This window comes from Pinus tabuliformis, chromosome 2_2, assembly GCF_031772625.1.
Source record: "Pinus tabuliformis cultivar Carrire ecotype Pingquan chromosome 2_2, CPIR1, whole genome shotgun sequence".
Taxonomy (NCBI): domain Eukaryota; kingdom Viridiplantae; phylum Streptophyta; class Pinopsida; order Pinales; family Pinaceae; genus Pinus; species Pinus tabuliformis.
Window position 1 is genome coordinate 965,765,417 of NC_142300.1, and position 19,890 is coordinate 965,785,306.

The following is a 19,890-nucleotide window of genomic DNA, read 5'->3' on the forward strand; positions in this document are numbered from 1 at the left end:
ACAAGAGACAAGGAGCTAATGCGCGTTTCCAAACAAAGGGAAGTGTGATGAATGAATGATGATGATAATGAAATGACACTCCCCTCTATTTATATGAGGGCAAGCAAGCCTCATTTTTATAATTTTAGAAGTAAAACCCCTAAAAAGTTGACTTGAGCATTCAACAAAGTCAAAAGGTCACAAGCCCACCTTATAATAACTCTAAAACATAACAAAATGCCAAAAATAGCCCACATGTGGGAGAAAATGGTCTCCACCATGACGTCATCTTATGGAAATGATCAAAAGATCCAGCAAGCAAGTGATGAATAGGTCCATGAGTGCTTCACACTCCAATAAATCCTCAAAATGCATGGGTACCTCTCCAAAAGGTGCCTCCTCAACCATGACATCATCCATAAATAGGCCTACGTCACCCTTCTAAGGCTTGTGGTGGTGATGTGGCATCATGCAAGGTTAGTGATGGGGTCCCAAGAGAATGTGCAAGCCTTCCCAAGTCATCTCAATGACAATGATCCTCATCTGGACTCTTGAATAATCAATGTCTATCCAGAAGGATCAAGGCTAGTCTAGGGTCATCTTAGGTCCATCTAGGCACATCATCAAGTAGTCTAATGCCAAAGCTCTATGGCTCAGTGTTTTAGCATCTGAAGGTACATGAGGGGACTTAGTACCATGTGAATCATCTCAAAGCCTAAATCTCATCTCTAGATGGGCAACGTTGAAGCATCAAAGTCATATCTGCTCTTATAATGGGGCAAAGCATCCTTTGTAGTGGTTTTGAAGATGGTCAAGCCCATCCCTCGAGGGATTTTTGTTGTTGTGAGAACATCACCTAAAAAAGCCTCTCAAGATCAAGTGAGATCAACATCATTAGGGACAAAAACCATTAAAGCATCATAATGGACCATATCTAATGCTAAGGGCACAAGAATACTTCTCACAAAACTCACCTTCAAATATCTAACTAGATCAGGACCTATAAACAAGTTATGTCACTTATGTTAGGGATGATTAGGTCAACAACCCTATTGGGTGTTTTCAGTCCCTAAGGGGAGTGACATGTCCCAAGTTTGCCCAATTCATGGGTGTGTGTGATAATGGTGCTCATTGAGTGGGAGAGACTTCAAGGTAGGTTCCATAGCCATGAGACAAAGAAAAGAGTACAATGATGTGAAAGGAACATCTCCTCCCTCGACATATATGAGAGGTAAGGGAGGCCAACAATACATATTTCAGCCTAAAACCCTACAATCAACATAAAAAGCCACAAGTAAGATCACACATGTCAAGCATTACACTCCAATGGTACACATGTCAAGCTCCAAGGTAATGTTGTACACAAGCAAGACTCCAATGCAAGGGCACTCCATAAGATGTGTAGAATGCCCCTCCTCCTGTTAAGAAATCAAGGGCAACTAGATTAGGGTGATTTCTCTTTATTTGATAATTGCATGTGATGTGTTTTTACTTAATTTGATGTACATGTAATTAGCTTCTTCTTTTGCTTGACCATTATAGTGTTCTTATTGTCAAACAGCGACCAAACTATGAAGACCAATAGAACAAGAGGACACAAGATATAAGCTGCTAGCCAGGGCCAAAACCTCTCCCGGAGAGGAAAACCCACAAGAATTCTTCTCTTCTTATAGAACCTTCAAATGGTGAATTCCAAAACCTTTAGACTCTAGACCAAGACCAAGTCAACCTCTCCTTTGATGAGCTTGTCCTTCACAAAGTCAACCCAAGTCAAATTGCTTGAAAACTGCTTCAACTTCACTTCTGATCTTAAGTTTGGACCAGCAACTTTGACTGCAATTGTTTGGCCTTACTGCAAAAACCCTAGCTCGCACGTGTGGGAAAAAGATGGTAAAATAGACCTTCTCTCTCCTTCACTTATGGTGCTTATTTCTCCTTAGGTATTCGCCTTCCAAAGTTTATATCTTTTTGACACCAAATTTCGGCTTCTTGAGATGGCTGCAATTCGGTCTTGCTGCAACAAAATTTGCCCTAATTTCTTTCACACGTGTGAAAAATGTAGCCCAAAAACTTCGCTCTTTTCTTCCTTTAGTTCTCCTCTTCTTCGCTAACCTTTTCGGTCTCTTTCTTGTCCTTGATTGAACTTCTTGGATGCTCTCTTCATATGAGGTTGATGGCACTTATATATACACTTTTCAAGGAGCTCAAACAGTGCTAATGAGGCTAACGTCATCATTATAGGCTGACTTGTCTTCTTGCAAGACGACTTGGTCTTGGAGGGAGACTTTTGACTCTTTGACTTACAATAAATTCTTTTTACATTATACAAAATGTTCAATTGGGTCTTTTACAGATCACAATGACTCTTTTGGCTTCTAGACTCTATGACAAAAACCTAGAAGCACACAATGGGTGCTTGACCTAAAACAAATTGACCTTCAGCATGAAACCCATGCTATAAAAGTAATAATAATAAATTTTATTTTCTCTTTACATCAAATATATAAAATCAATGGTACATAGAATATTATGAAAACCGAACCTAGTTACATATTTCAACGCTATCTCTTAACTAGGGAGGTATTCATAATACATACATGGTACATGGACATTCTCATATTGAAAAATTATCATAAGAAGAGTCAGATTGGTAAGCCATCTCATAAGCTATTTATTCAGCTTATATCAGGGCATCTCATCATATCAACCGGCATTGTCATATAGCAAGGCCTTGACTAACAACTCTATCTCTCCACAAGATTAGAGCACAATGTTGGGGAGACAATGACTTATAGACACCTTCACCTTTGTCTCTCAAGGCACATACCCCATCCGGATGTTCACAAGGTATGTCCTTTTAGGACCATTCCCATCTTGGATTTACACATCCTCATGGAGTCTCCTCTTCGACTACTCTTACCTATTGGATCCCCACCTCATCCTCAAATAGTATCGGTATCAGTGTCAGAGGTTTACCCAATCCTCCATTCTTTCTTCATAATGTGAAGACAAGAATGATGTGTCTATCTCTCCCTCTCAACTAGGGAGGATCTATTCATTCCTTTACACATGAAAGGAATATATCCAAGCTCCCTCTTAACTAGGGACTTGTTTCCAACAGCAGTCATCTGCGCTTTAGTGGAGATCATGGTACTATTAGCTACTTGTAAGGCTCCTTCTTTCTGCATCATCATGTCATAGATGAACTTCAACTTCTTCATCATGGAGCCATATCCTTCTTCTTCGTAGGGCTTCGGCCATCTTCTACATCACTTCCCTTCGACAAAACATAGTGTCGAACCAATAGTCATGTCATCTTCTTTTCATCGAGAAGTGACTTTCTTAGTCATCATTTGGCTATACTTCATATTGCTACCTCTTCCTAGTCATGTTTTTTTCAGAGTTTTCCATCCAAGTCTATGTGTACTAGTTGTAGGTGAATTTCTACAACCCTTTTTCGGTAGCCCTATTCCAACCCAGCTAGATCCTTGATTTCAAAAATTAAAAAGTGAACTTCAAAAATATAATTTCCTCTTCATGATGGCCTTTCGTCATTACTTATGCTTTTGCAACATCAACATCCTGCATATTGTACAAATCCATCTCCAAGACATTCACTATCAAGGTTCTCATTCTTCATCATATTTATCAAGGTCTTCATAACTTCTTTATGGAGATGTCATAGTTAATCCTTATTGTTGTCAGATGTTGATTAGCCATCTTATCTCAAGTGACTATACGTACATCTTTACGAAATCTTCTTCCAACTTCATCATATATTGCTTCCTCAGGATTTCAATACATAGTTCCTTCATTATAGGAACAATGGTTGCCAACCACCTCATATTCTCCATCAAGTCATGTAATATTGATCATGTCATCATATAGAAGAGTTCAAGATATATTGTATTTATGCCTTCATGTATCATTCATAAGGAAGAGTCCCTTCTTCTTTAATCATGCTCATGAGATTGAGCATTCTAACCATTGTATCTGCAATTAAGAGATGACATGGATTTATCCATCTATCAAAGTTAAAAAATATATACATACCTCTTCCTTCATGTGATCATCTAGGCTTCTTTCAATAGCTTCCCTTTTCTTTGCTTGAAGATGAAAATGCTTCAACTAAATTTTCATGTTTCACTTCTCTTGTACCATACCTTCATCCTTCTAAACTGTGGATTCCACACTAGGTGGAATGTAGACTATCTATGTGACACTTGCTTCTTCTAAGTAGAGGTGAACCTTTTAACAAAGATTCCAAAGGAGGATCTTAATGATCCTTATTCTGCAAATGCTTCTTTCTAATGATGATGAGGTGTGACAAACTCTTATCTTGCTAGATGACTTGCTTCAACCATACAAACTACTACTTTGGTTATCCTTTCATGCTTCTATGATGTCATCTCAATACTACTATACTGCATCTTATCATGATTGTAATGCTTCCTACCATGACTTGCTAACTTCTATATATTGAAAATAAACTAAATGTATGTGAGACCTTCAATAGTAGAGGTCTTTCACTTCTTCCTTCTTTGACTTCTTCTCTTCTAGTTCTTCTACTTCTTTGGTCACATGGGCTTCACTTCTTTCTTTTATTTTCTTGTTGCCCTTCTTGAGTTTAGGACAATTCCTTTTGAAGTGCCCATATTCATTACATTCATAGCACTGAATCTTAGACATGTCAATTTTCTTTTGAAATTTCTTTTGAGGCTCAAATTTTCCAAACTTCCCTTTCCTCCTTGTCATAGTTGCATATGCTTGTGTTTGCTCATTTGATCCAACGTCATTCTTTGCCTTTAATTTGGTTTCTTCAATCTTACATAATGACCACAGATCACTAAATGGAGTGGCTTCCTTCTTTCCATAGATGCTTGATACAAAGTTGCCCCATTCATCTAGTAATGCATTGAGTACAAGAGTGGTCATCTTTGGATCTGACATTGTTTCTCCTAGCTCTTGTAGTTGATATCTTATTTGAGATACTTTCATGAGATATGAAGCTACCCATTCTTCCCTTGATACTTTCATTTTGTATAATTCGGTTCTTAACGATATTATTTCCCCTACAATACTTACAGAGAACAATTCCACCAATTTGTCATAGATTTCTTTTGATGTCTTCAACTTTGCTACATAGGGAATGAGAGAATCCTTGATCGATTCAATGAAGATTATTTGAGCCCTTATTTCTCCTTTCATATAATTTGATAGTTCTTGAGATTGTTCTCGCATAGGTTTGGAGATTGAGCCATTGACATATTCAATAACTTCATTTTATATGAGAATTAAATCTATTCTCTTCTTCCATGCAAGGTAATTTGATGTCCTTGTGAAAATTTCTAACATGAAATTCTACTGCAGTAACTGATTTATTTCTCCTACTTATTTTCCACAATAAGTTATTTACAAAACCCTTCAATAAACATCAAAGTAAATTCTACTGCAGTTGTCACATAATAGCATAGAGAAAAGAACAGTGAAATACAAGCACAAGAATCAATCACATCAACACAGTTATTTTTGGACAATAGTCCCCGGAAAAACCCAATGTGGGAAAACTGGTGCAGCAAATGAGGGTTTATTTATTATTCTTCAACAACAATCTCTTTACAAGGAATGATTTGCAGAACATAGAGAAACCTTTGAGAAAACACCTGAGATAATTTTCCTCCACCCTTTGGAGAAATTCTGACACCCAAGAGACCCTCCAGCCTTCACTACATCACCTCTGCATCATCTCTGCGTGAGGACTGTGTCCCTTGCTGCGCTGCCTCTCTGAGTTGTCCCTTTGCATTGTCCCTTTAATGCACTGCGTCCCCTCCTCCTCAGTCTCCAACTGATGTTGATACCCTCCTCTTCCTTCACCCTGCAACTCTCCCTCTGAAATCGAACTCTTACTCCTTGAGAATCGATTTCCCTCGGGTTACTGAGTATTTGCCCAGTGTGTCTCCAAATGACTCTCAAGTCTTCCTTTATACTTTTCATGTTGAGATATCAACGGTCGTGATCTAATCTCTAATCAACAACTAAGATTAAATTAGACTTGATCCTCGTCTCTTAGAAGCTTTTCACCCATATTTTCATTAATACCCATTAATATTTTAATTTTTCTAAGTTTAGACTTAGGAACCCCATTAAAAATATTAATTATTTTAATAAAATACAATCCGGGTGGAATTTCACCAAACAATTTCTGGGTCTTGGAGATCTCATGTGTTCTAGCCCCTCCACAAAATTTTGGAGCTAGAGCACATCCGATGCTACCCAAAAATCAACACTCCCTCTTAGCGAGGACTGTGCTCTAGCAATACATCACAGCAGAAGTATCAAACTGATCCACGGCATCGGTCCTCTGCGTTGCTGATGCTCTGCATGTTGCCCCTCATCCTCTGCGTTGTTGCAACCTGTACTGCTGCCCATGACATTGCCACTGTCACTGCGTCGCTGATGTTCTGCATGCTGCCCCTCATCCTCTGCGTTGTTGCAACCTGTACTGTTGCCCATGACATTGCCACTATCACTGCTACATTTGTATTGCAGCTCCCTCTCAATATGTTGCATCATGTTGCCCATAGCACTGCCACTACTAACTGTTGCACTGCAACTCCTTGCACTATCCGTTTCTGCTACTAAAATGGATTCTCAATCATCCCCATCTTCTCCCTGAAATAAACAAACTTTGTTCTTCCTAGAGCCTTGGTGAGAATGTCTGCCACCTGTTCTCCTGTCGGAGTGTACTGTAACTGTACTGCCCCTCGCTAGACACAATCTCTGATAAAGTGACACCTGATGTCAATGTGCTTCGACCGATCATGAAAAACTGGATTCTCAGAGAGCTTGATGCAACTCTGATTATCACACAAAATATTGGTCGCTTCCATCCTTCTCCTGAATAGATTCACAAGCAACTTCCTAAGCCATATGGCTTCACACAATGCTATGCTAGCTGCCATATATTCAGCTTCAGCTGAGCTCAGAGCTACGAATTCTGTTTCCTACTACACCAGGAGGTCATTCCAAATCCAATGTTGAAACAGTACCCAGTGGTACTTTTCCGATCTACTGAATATCCATCCCAATCTGCGTCAGTGAACCCACTTAGCCTGATATCATTGCCTCAGGTGTACATTAATTCATGCTCAACGGTTCCTCGTATATATCTGAGAACATGCTTGGTTGTTGCCCAGTGCACCCTCCTCGATTCCACCATGAACTGACTGAGGGTGTTGACAGCGTAACAAATGTCTGGCCTAGTATTGACCAGATACATTAGGGACCCTATGAGTTGCCTGTACAAGGTGGGATCTACTTCTTTATCTTCAGACGCATCAATCTTCTTCCAGTTGGTAATCATTGGAGTAGCCATGGGTCTACAGTCCTGCATTCTGAACCTTTTTAAAATTTTGTAGCGTATCTCCCTTGTCCAAGGAAAATTCCACCCTTCTGCTGCCAAACTTCCAACCCCAGAAAATAATGCATCTGTCCCAAATCCTTCATGTCAAATTCTGTAGCTAGGTTTTCCTTGCAATCTTTGATGAGCCTGGATGAACCTGTCAGGAAAAGGTCATCCACATATAACACCAGAATTAGAGGCTCATTCTCTACAATTAGATAGTAGAGGTTGGGATCTGCGTCACTCTTGACGAATCCCATCTTCTGCAAGTAACCATCAATTCGACCGTACCATGCTCTAGGCGCTTGTTTAAGCCCATACAAGGCTTTCTTCAACCTGCATACATGAGTTTTCTTCTCATGTGTCTCAAAACCCTCTAGTTGTTCAATGTATACTTCTTCTTCTATCACCCCGTTCAAGAACACAGTCTTGATGTCCATCTGGTGAATCTCCCACCCCATCTGTGCTACAAGGGATATCACGGATCTAATAGAAGTATACCTGGCTATTGGGGCAAAGGTTTCTTTGTAGTCTATCCCTTCCTTCTGAGCATACCCCTTAGCCACGAACTTGCCTTTGTATTTTTCCACGCTGCCATCTGCAGCATATTTGACCTTGTAGATCCATCTCGAACCTACAACTGATCTATCCTAAGGCCTAGGTACCACTTCCCAGACATCATCGATCATTATAGAACTGTATTCCTCCACCATAGCATCTACCCATACTTGATGTTGAACGACCTCCTGAAAACTAGAGGGTTCTCCAACCTGAACCACCAAGGCTTGGTATCTATCTGGTTGTCTATGCTCCCTTTTCTCATTCCTAGGAGCTCCAATGAAATCCTCTGCATCCCGTAGTATCTGTTGAAGTTCCCGACTCGTTCTTCCACTAGTAGTGGGTAGATCTATTTGCTCCTCCTCCTAAGATTCCACCCGTTGTGATGCCTTAGGATTCTTATCCTTTGGAGAAATATTGGTGTTGGTTTCTGTTGGTCGAAGTGGTTGGACCAATGGATCATCCTTTGACTGCTCTTTGGAAGGCATTTCTCGGGATTTCCTAAAAGCTCTGTCCTCCATGAACTTTACATCCCGTTGTACTACAATCTTTCTATTTCCCGGAAGGTAGATTCTATATGCCTTAGCATTCTCGCTATATCCCACAAGATATCCTTTTTATGCAGTTTGATCCAACTTCTTCCTCTTTTCTTCGGGTATATGGCAGTATGCCAAAATCCTAAATATTCTGAAATGAATCACTTCAGGCTTCTTGCCGGTGAAGACACTCTCCGGAGTAATCTTACCTAATGCCCTATGAGGAGTCTTGTTCTGAACATATACTGTTGTGTTGCATGCTTCTGCCCATAGAAATTTGAGCATATCCTGATCATACAACATTGCCCTTGCTGCTTCAGCAACAGTTCTGTTCTTCCTCTCTGCTACTCCATTCTGCTCCACATTATATGGAGTTGTCCATTCTCTTCTAATGTCTTCCCTTGCACAGAAATCAGTGAAGTCCTTATCAATGTATTCTCCAACATTGTCTGAGCACAACACTTTTATCCTCTTCCCTGTCAGAGTCTCAACCAGAGCTTTAAACTCTTTGAATTGATCAAAAAACCTCATCCTTGGTTTTTAGAAAGTAGATCCAAGTCTTCCTAGAATGGTCATCAATGAAGGTGACGAAGTATTCGGCACCACTAAGATCTTTTGTGCACATGGGTCTGCAAATATCTGAGTGTATCAATCCCAGAACCCTCTTTACCCTACTATTACTTCTGGAATAAGCCGCTTTGGCGTACTTTCCCAATATGCAACCTCTACATACATCGTCTCGTTTGGTACTTAATTCTGGAACTCCTATGACGGTTCTTCTGAGAATTCTTAGAGCCCCATGGTGTAAGTGCCCCATCCTTCTGTGCCATAGTTCATTCAAATCTTTTTCACCACTGCTACCTATCAGTGCCATTGGAGATTCTAGTTGTAACTTATACAGTCTGTTACTTCTGACTCCAATTTGGGCCTTCTTCTTCCAACTCAGATGTTTGACATATACTTTCTTCTCAATGAAGTAAACATCATATCCCTTGTTTTGTAACTGAGATACAAAGAGTAAGTTCATCCCCAATCCAAGCACATGCAACACATTGGTAGCTCGAAGCCAATCCCCTGCTTCTGTTTGAAAAACTACAGTACCTCTTCCTACGGGGGTACATTTTGACTTATTTCCCATGGTGATTTGGAAGTTCATCTGTTCTTCTTGATAGCTCGAGAAACATTCTTGTATTCCTGTCATGTGCGCAGAAGCTCCACTATCAATATACCAAACCTCAGAGGAAGCAAAACTTGCCAAGCAAGCGACTTCTTCTTCCAGTCTGGAAGCTAACACAGAATTGTCGTGATCCATTATATTCTTCGTGCTTTCCTCTTTCCCGAGAGAACTGTGTGAGTCCTTTTGAGTTGTTGCTCTAGCATCATGCTCACGACTCATTGCAGATTCTCTAATCCTGTTGCCCGATCTCTGCTCTGATACCATGTGAAAATTTCTAACACGAAATTCTACTGCAGTAACTGATTTATTTCTCCTACTTATTTTCCACAATAAGTTATTTACAAAACCCTTTAGTAAACATCAAAGTAAATTCTACTGCAGTTGTCACATAATAGCATAGAGAAAAGAATAGTGAAATACAAGCACAAGAATCAATCACATCAACACAGTTATTTTTGGACAATAGTCCCTGGAAAAACCCAATGCGGGAAAACCGGTGCAGCAGATGAGGGTTTATTTATTATTCTTCAACAACTAGTTTTTCAACGGCTAGTTTCCAGCAGTTAACCTTGGGCTATCATGCATCCTTACTATTTATTCATGAAGATTGTATGATTTTTTCACCTTGTCCTGAGGATGAACCACATTGGTTGGTTCGCAACGTTGACCAAATCCTAATGATGTGATTAATCCGAAAGATATTTATCTACTAAGGAATGATTTGCAGAACATAGAGAAACCTTTGAGAAAACACCTAAGGTAATTTCCCTCCACCCTTTGGAGAAATTCTGACACCCAAGAGACCCTCCAACCTTCACTGCATCACCTCTGCGTCATCTTTACGTGAGGACTGTGTCCCTTGCTGCACTGCCTCTCTGAGTTGTCCCTCTACGTTGTCCCTCTGATGCACTGCATCCCCTCCCCCTCAATCTCCGACTGATGTTGATACCCTCCTCCTCCTTCACCCTACAACTCTCCCTCTGAAATCGAACTCTTACTCCTTGAGAATCGATTTCCCTCAGGTTACTGAGTATTTGTCTAGTGTGTCTCCAAATGACTCTCAAGTCTTCCTTTATACTTTTCCTATTGAGATATCAACGACTGTAATCTAATCCCTAATCAACGGCTAAGATTAAATTAGACTTGATACTCGTCTTTAGAAGCTTCTCACCCATATTTTCATTAATACCCATTAATATTTTAATTTTCTTAAGTTTAAAGTTAAGAACCCCATTAAAAATATTAATTATTTTAATAAAATACAATCCGGGTGGAATTTCACTAAACGATTTCTGGGACTTGGAGATCTCATGTGCTCTAGCCCCTCCACAAAATTTCGGAGCTAGAGCACATCCGATGCTACCCAAAAATCAACACTCCCAACAAGTTTATTGTTCTCCTTGTAGAAAGAAGTCATTAGGTTTGTAGATTGAGACATAAAATATAAAGTACTTACAAGTCAAATGAAGATGCCTCCTTGATGGTGATGTCTTCCACTAGATGCTTCCTTGATGATGATGTCTTCTTTCTTCAAGAATGGCAATGCTTCTTCTTCAATATAAGGAGAGATGTTCTTCCTACTTCAAAGATTTTTGAGATATGCTCTTTCCTTATATATGAGGGAGATCACTTTATATTCTTTAGATGATGATGAATTGCTCTTCTTGCTTCCTTTGGTTGATAATGTAGAATGTGGAGGCTTCCAAGAATACTTTAAGTTTGTAGAGTCCTTCTTTCTTTGAATGGAGGTAAGGTCCTTGAGGTCTTCTTCTTCTTCCAAGAGTTCTTCCTTCAAGATGATATGATCCTTGTGATGTGATGGTTGTGTCTCCTTGATACTCTTCTTCTTGTGTTTGGCCCTTTATGTATCCTTCTTCAATTCACTGATCTTCAAGCTACCTCTTCTTGTCACCTTACCTCTAATACCATGTTGAGAAATCAAGGGCTGCTAGATTAGGGTGATTTCTCTTTATTTGATAACTACATGTGATGTGTTTTTACTTAACTTGATGTACTTGTAATTAGCTTCTTCTTTCACTTGATTATTATAGTGTTCTTATCATCAAACAACTACCAAACTATGAAGATCAATAGAACAAGAGGACACAAGATATAGGCTGCTAGCCAGGGCCAAAACCTCTCCTAGAGAGGAAAACCCACAAGAATTCTTCTCTTCTTATAGAATCTTCAAATGACGAATTCTAAGACCTTTAGACTCTAGACCAAGACCCCTCCAAGAACAAGTCAACCTCTCGTTTGATGAACTTGTCCTTCACAAAGTCAACCCAAGTCAAACTGCTTGAAAATTGCTTCAACTTCACTTATGATCTGAAGTTTGGGCCTACAACTTTGACTGCAATTTTTCGGCCTTATTACAGAAACCCTAGCTCGCATATGTGGGGAAAAGATGGTAAATTAGACCTTCTCTCTCCTTTGCTTAGGGTGCTTATTTCTCCTTAGGTATTTGGCTTCCAAGTTGATCTTTTTGACACCAAACTTCAGCTTCTTGAGATGGCTGCAATTCGGTCTCGCTGCAACAAAATTTGCCCTAATTTCTTTCACACATGTGAGAGTATGTAGCCTAAAAATAGTCTTCAAAAATTTGCTCTTTTCTTCCTTTAGTTCTCCTCTTTTTCACTCGCCTTTTAGGTCTCTTTCTTGTCCTTGATCGAACTTCTAGATGCTCTCTTCAAATGAGATCGATGGCACTTATATATACACTTTTCATGGAGCTTGAACAAGCCTAATGTGGCCAACTTCATCCCTGTAGGTTGACTTGTCTTCTTGCGGACCAATTGGGTCTTGGAGGGAGACTTTTGACTCTTTGACTTACGATAAATTCTTTTTACATGATATAAAATTCCCAATAGGGTCTTTTACATATGACAATGACTCTTTTGACTTTTGACTTGAAGACTGAACCTAGTTACATATTTCAACACCTCCAAGCCTCTAAGGACTCTAACGTTCCTCCGAAGCCATGTGCTCCTTTAGGTCGTCTCCCCCTACATGAATGCTATCACAACCCAAGTGTCCTTAAGTCAACTCCATACCTATATACAAGCATCCAAGATACCCCATGTTGTCTAGGGCTTAATGCCCTCATCTAGAGTGTTGAATGCTCCTCCAATGCAAGGTGTTCTTCAAATAAGCAGCTTCCCCCATGTGGCCAACATATAGAACAACACCACGCTATCTAAAGATATCTAGTGCTCTAAGGAATAATGTCATGCAAGCACCAAACTAAAGTCAAGCAATCATTGACTAAGCCATCTCCAATATGCAAATCCATCATGGATCATCTAGGGGTTGATCATACACCATATAACACAAATCTCATGAAACGCTATCAACATGGAGTGAACACTTTCTAAATAACCCCAAAGGATAACAAGGAGTTGTTTTTTAATGAAATCTTCTTGGAACTCTTACTAAATTCTTGTTTTTAAATTTTGCTTGGTAAAATTTGATGTAAACTCATTTTCTATAATGCAAATTGTTAAACGTAGCCTAAGTTCCCCTTGATGTTAAAGCTAAGCAAAAATTATCATTCTCTCCACAATATTCGTGAGACAAACCAAAGATAACCTTTATTAGGGATGGAAAGCAGTGGTATCTAAGGAAAATGTGTAGTGGAACCTTGTACACAAAAGGTACCAATAGAAGGAAAAATGTAACTTTCCTACTGTATTAATGGAAAAAATGAAGTTCCTTTCGCGCATATTGATCAAGTTTTAACTAAAAAATGCATTCAAGTCGGTGTCAATAGGGTAAGGCCCCAAACAAGCAATTTATGCATATGCTCTCCAAAACATGGCATACTTGATCAATGGTACCTATGCCTTCAAGATGGAGAGACAAATTAAAGGTCGCAAGTTCAAAACAAGGATTTCAAAAAAGCTTCCTTGATTAACGACATGCCAGTCCCCAACTTCAAACTAAGTTTAATCAAGAGGGTAGTGATCAAGTCATAAATCAAATGCACTTCCGTTGCAGAGAACGAGGTTGAATCCCTTGAGAACATACCTACCATACTAATGCAGTTAATTTGTGATATGTCGTTGTTAATTGATATGCAGCCAACTATTTAAGAAAGAAAGAAATTATTTTAACGTCCACGAGACTAAAGATAGCCTATGGGACAGATTGCTTCTTCATCTGCTTGATGTATTTGGCCCTTTTTCTGTGAAGCTTCACAATAAATGCTCCTAGCTTTTCAACAAACCCCTCGCTAAATAGATTATCCCAAGAGCTAACTGTCAGCATATTTGCATAACTTTCCCTGTTATCTTTGAAGGCCTCACATTTTAAAATGAAATGTTTTTATGTTTCCACTTTTCCAGAAGAACAAAAAATGCATACTCTTTCCTCCCACACTTCTTTTGGCCTTTTCTAGCGCCCTGTTTCACAATAGAGTTGATGAGAATTAGTCTTTAACTGAGCAATAAGAATTTTGGCTCTCCAAGAGATATTGGCCTCTATGTATGCTTTTGGTTGATGACTATGAGTGGGATTAAACACTTCAATATAGTATTTTTTCTTTCTTCCTAGCTCCTTATCCCAAGTACGCTTGTGGAACTTTTCCATAACAAAAGTTTTTATCTCTTTGTTGTTTATGGGACACGCGTTCAAGCAAATACCCCATTTACTAAAACATTTGTTATTTTGTCGCATCCAAGGTTTTCTTCTTTTGCACAATCTGTCGTTAAACACAACCTTAGGCCATCTACCCTCTTCCATTTGCTCAAATTTTTTTAAATACCTTATGACTCGCACCATAGCAATTGCTTCAATAGGAGTAGTCCCTGTTTCACTTAACAAGATAGCATAAGGAACTACACTTTTAATCTTGAATTTGTTTGTAATCAAACGCTTCTGAATTTTCTCAATTTGTCTCCACTGCATGTCGGATGTACTGCTGACCCATAGTTCACAACCATAGAGAATCATCGGAATCACTAAAAGCCCAAAAAGAGTTTGAGTGGTTTTCCAGTCCCATAACTCTGCCTCCCTACACCTATTTTGAAAAGCATAAAATGCTTTCCAAGCCCCCAAAGTTCTTTTCTTTCTACAACCATCCCAGTTTAGATTTTTGTTGAAATCAATTCCGAGGTACTTATAATCCACAACTTCTTCCAAAATATTGCTTTCAAAGTAGAACTTATGCTGGTTATGTTTTCTTTTCTTAAATTTAAACGGGGATATAAAGTCAAACCTCAGTTTTACTTGCACGATCGATCTATGAAGAATAAAATGAAGAAAAGGAAAATTCTATATGTTATTTGCGGAAGAAAAAGGCATCAACTAGATAATACATGGAGAGGGAAAGAACAACTAGTACTAAAAGTGAAGCAAAAGAATAGAATGGGAAAAAAAGGAAACTTCAATATGTTATTTGCGGAACAAAAAGACATCCAGAGAGATTATACCTGGGGAGGGAAAGAGGCAAAATGGAGTCTCAGAAAATACTAGTACTAAAAGTGAAGGGAGTAGATCAGGGTAGTGAAAGAACGTGTTGTAGTAAGAAAACGAGAAAAAAATCAAATATTTCAAGTTGAACAAAACCACAACCACAGATTGCCCTAACAGACGAGTTGAACTCAAACAGAAATCATTACATGACTTCTTAATTTCAACGCACTTCATGGGCTTGTCAATTTATAGAGGAGAAGATTGTACGTACTTGTGTAAAAACCTTGAACTTTAAGTTGTGGATGAGCATCTTTTAGTTTCTGTAAGACCCTCGTGATCAAAGTCGTTTTTCCCACACCCTGTAAAATTCAATACGCTTTTACCGTCATTGATGCTTTGAATCCCTCTCAATGGAATTGAGGTTACAAATCGCCATGAAATTATGTCAACAAAAGTTAACGAGTGAACTTACAGGAGGTCCAGTAACAAGTATATATTTGTGCGGGGTAGTGGCTGCCATCATTTGAGATCTTCGAAGGATCTGGTGAGTTGTATTTGAAATAATAAGGAATTGAATCTCTGCTAGCAAAACGTCATGAATTACGATTGGCCTTCTTTTAACGTACTAGGAATCACTTTTCTTTGAAGTGGTATTGTGTGATTTAATACATATGAAGGGTAACGTACTGGAAGCATTTTTCTTTTGAAGTGGTATTGTGTGGTATTTTTCAGGAGAACTCACGGTGTTAGGATCACCTATTATCATTTAATTTATATTTATCTTCATGGATCATATGTAAGTATGGTTTTCTTTAAATAACAATAATGAGTTAGCTTGCGGTAGTGATGGTTGTCTCCAATGTTGTTAAATAAGTTATGATAAGTTTTCCTATATATACTTTGACATAGTCTTTATATTGAAAAGAGGTGTTAAATTTTAAATTCTTTCAATTAAAATATCATGTGTAACTTTTAATAAAAAGGGAAAATTTCTTTGAAATTTAATATAAGGTTATGATTAAATTTATTAAATCACTTGCTTTTTATAAATGGGGTTTGTGATTATTTGCGTTATTAAAATATTTTTGTGTTTATTATCTATAAGACTTTTGTTATTATTTGTCTTTCTTGCTTGCATCAATGTTCTAAGCTTAGCGACATCCATCAACCATTTAACTTAAATAGTTGAATTAGTAATAAATAGTCTTGAGTTGTATTTAGTAACAATGGCCAAAGGGTTCCTAAGACCCTGCATTGTGTAACAAATATAAAGTGAGACAAGGTATTTTTTACCATGAAATTTCGCTATGAATGCGTTTGGTATTGTTTAGTGGCAAGTTGAAGTACATTATGTGAATATGATTTATGTTCTAAAGTATGATATGCAAGTTTTATTTCGTTGGAATATTGGGTTTATTATATTTATGGATCTTTTGTTGGAAGAAATTATCATTGATGTCATAGGGTGAATGGGCCAGCACTTGTTTGATGATATGCATGCACAAGTTAGTAAATTTGAAGGCAAGAACACTTTAGTTTGGTAGCCCTTGTCTTGCCATTTCGTTTGATAGGTGATACATTTTGTGAGTCCTCCTGGTTGGAAAGATATTAGAGTTTAAAGTTTGACGCCCCAAATGGATGGGTATATCTCCACTTCATACCCTAAGGATCCATGGCCTTAAAGTTGATATGTTTCCCCTTGAAGAAGATCCAAATTGTAATCAAATCTACCTTAAATCCATTGTCCAAATTAGTGTTAAAAGAATTTATCCAGGGCAACCCTATTTGGTTTAGGTTAGCTCCAGAGAAAGCGTGTCTTTTAAAAACAAGAAAAGTGTTCTTATATAATTGGTTCATGTCGGCTCTAATGAAATATGTGTCTTTTAAAGGATTAAGGTGGCCCCATAATAGGCCTCTTCAATCTATATATATAGGCTAACCATGAGAGCTTAAAGGGGCATCAAATTCAAACATCAATTAACTCTGAAATCATAGAAGATCGAGATACAAAAGGAGGAGCAAAGGAGAATATCTATGATATGAAGAGCATTGATCAAGGCTAAAAGACAAGCATATTTATGATCCTTGATAGTAGACTGAGACCCTTGCTGAGATTGTTTTTGAAGCAAAAATTGGTTTGGTTTTTCTTCTAATTATTTTCTTAATGTGATTCGTTTTTTGAAACCCATCCTAATTTGAGGTTGGTTTGACACTCTACTTGAGGTGAAATTTTGCCTTGAGATAGATTGAATTTGGCCTCCGTAACAAAATTATTTCGGTCCCTGATTAAACCTATGTCTACACCTATTTTCAGCCCTGTAACAAGCCTATCTGACCATGTGACAAACCTACTGAGGATGCTTAATTCAACCCTATGACAAGGCCTTTCTAAGGACAAATTTGTGGAGAAGAGTTCATTGATCAAGTTAAATTTGAGGCACATATTAAGGAAATCTTAGGCATGTTCTAAGGCCCTATCTGAAGTCACTTTTGAGGCAATATGAAACCTAAGGCAATCCAATATAATGCTATACAAGTCTGAGGTAGAGTGAAATATTTGGTAAAATTAAGTCTACGGCAGATTGAAGTCTTTTAAGGCATAATTTGAGGCTCCTCTTGATATGTTTTGTTCATCCTGTTTTGGGGTATCATGAGGACCTTAGGGTTGTACTAGTTGTTGATTTAAGATTGTGATAAGGATTACTTAAGCAATTGTTTGGAGGTATCTATTAGAATCATTTTTGTTGTTAGAATATCTAGAGAATAGAAGTCAGAGTTTGGCATACTTATGGACATATCAAAATTCAACGAGCAAATCTGGAGTTGAATGTTATTGGGCAGAGACATTAGTGATTATGTAATGTTGTAATTGGGTCATTATCCCTGGTACGGGACCCCAAGAGTTTTTATTCTATCTTTTATTATAAAGGGTGGCAGGGTGGTGCTAGGAAAGGAGGTCGTAGCTTCCTTCGGGAGGTTGTCACCTCCTTTCAATGGGCACCGATAAACCTAGGGTTGTATTCCTCCCAGTTGTAGCTGGTAAAACTGGAAGTTGTGGCTTCCATCATGATATAAATTATGATGTGTTCCTTTGATGTGATGTTATTGGTTAATGCTTTATGATACTAAATTGTAAGAAAAAATGAAATATTGATTCAACCCCCTTCTCAGTATTTCCAATAATTGGTATCAGAGCGAGTTACCCTCTAACAATCTAATCATTAAATAGAAGATCATGAAAAAATATGGATCATATGGAAGGCATCTCTTCAAGGACAATTATGGTATTTCGCGAAAATGATTATCCATTATGGAGCACTTGCATGGAAAACTACTTGAAGGCTTTAGGAGTGGATGTCTGTCTCTCCATTCTTATTGGCTACAAAGTTCCTAAAAATCCTCCAACTGATCCTAATGAGAAGAAGTTGTTTAGTTGTAATTCAAAATATCTTCATTCCATCACAAGTGGATTGTCAAGAACCATTAAGGCCAAGGTGATGACATGTACCATAGACAAAGAGGTTTGGGATAAGCTTAAAACTCTTTATGAAGATGATGATGAGGTCAAGCAAGCCAAATTTCAAAAGTATGGAGCTTAGTTTGAAAATCTGAAAATGGATGAAAAAAAAGATATTGCAACCTATTTACTCATAGAGATGAAGTTGTCAACTCCATCAGCGGATTAAGATAAGAAATCAAAGATCCCTTGTTCGTACAAATTAATTGAGATCACTTCCCCTGAGATACGATGCTAAGGTATCTACCATAGAAGAAACCAAGGACTTGACCAAGATGACAATGGAAGAATTGTGTAGTACCCTTACAACATACGAAATGAGCATAGATACATAAGAGAGACAGTCAAATAGAGAAGCAAATTTTAAAGCCGTGAAGAAGACAAGAATCAAAGAACTCAAGGTTGAAGGAACTCTACACGATGAATTGGATGTAGAAGAAGCAAATTTCAACAGAAATCTCAAAAGGGAACTAGAAAACACAAAGGTAAGTTACCTTTCAAATGATTCAATTGTGTCTGAATAGGTCATTATGATAAGAGATGTCATTTTGGGGAAAATAAAAACTTCAACAAGAAAAATATTTATTCTAAAGAAGACAACAGTTCTTCATATGAGAGTGATACAAAAGAAGGGGATGTAAGAGAATTTCTTTTCATAACCCAAGAAACTCAAAATAATGATCATGATGACAAAGAGGTCTTTGATTTAGATGAAGACATAGAATAACCAAACATGAGAATGGATTCCCTTTGGGGACTCAAAAATGATTCAGATACTGAATAAGAATATGAAGATCTTAAAGAAATTTTGATGAATAATGAAAAAGAAAATACCAAGTTGATAGACAAAATTTGAGAATCGAAAGGCCCTACTTGAAAAATGCGATGAAGAAAATATCTCTTTAAAGGTCAATCTTGAAGAAGAAAAAAGAGTTGAGGAAGTAATGAAGATCCAGATGAAGAAGAAAGAAGAAGATTATAAGAAGCTTGAAGAGGAAGTTGTGTCACTGAGGGTTGAAGTTAAAAATCTCAATAAGAATGTGAATAGCTCGTTGGTTTTGGATAACATTCTCAACCATCAAAGATCATCAGGCAATACAAATGGCCTTCACTATACAGGTGCATCTTCAAGCAAATAATACATAAGCTCTAAGCCTTCGAAGGAAGAAACTCAAAGGGAGTTTATAAATGTTGCTACTTCAAGAAGTTTTGTTGATCAACAATGGATTGAACCACCTCCAAGACAGAAAAACTTCAGAAGATCATCCTACTCTCCCAAGTATGAAAATATTTTTCTTGGTCATTGTTA

The 19,890-nt window shown here is 38.0% G+C and overlaps 1 protein-coding gene across 1 annotated transcript in view; it reads right to left on the reverse strand.

Moving 5' to 3' along the window:
* The window catches only part of LOC149196439 (uncharacterized), a 175,093-nt gene extending 159,324 nt beyond the window's left edge, over positions 1-15,769 (reverse strand). The window contains exons 1-2 of the mRNA XM_089403742.1: positions 15,537-15,769; positions 15,336-15,423 (exon numbers count right to left, since the gene is read on the reverse strand). Of these exons, the coding sequence (XP_089259868.1) occupies positions 15,336-15,423; positions 15,537-15,587 (139 nt within the window). The 5' untranslated portion in view covers positions 15,588-15,769. The remainder of the gene's footprint in view (positions 1-15,335; positions 15,424-15,536) is intronic.
* Positions 15,770-19,890: the final 4,121 nt, after the last annotated feature.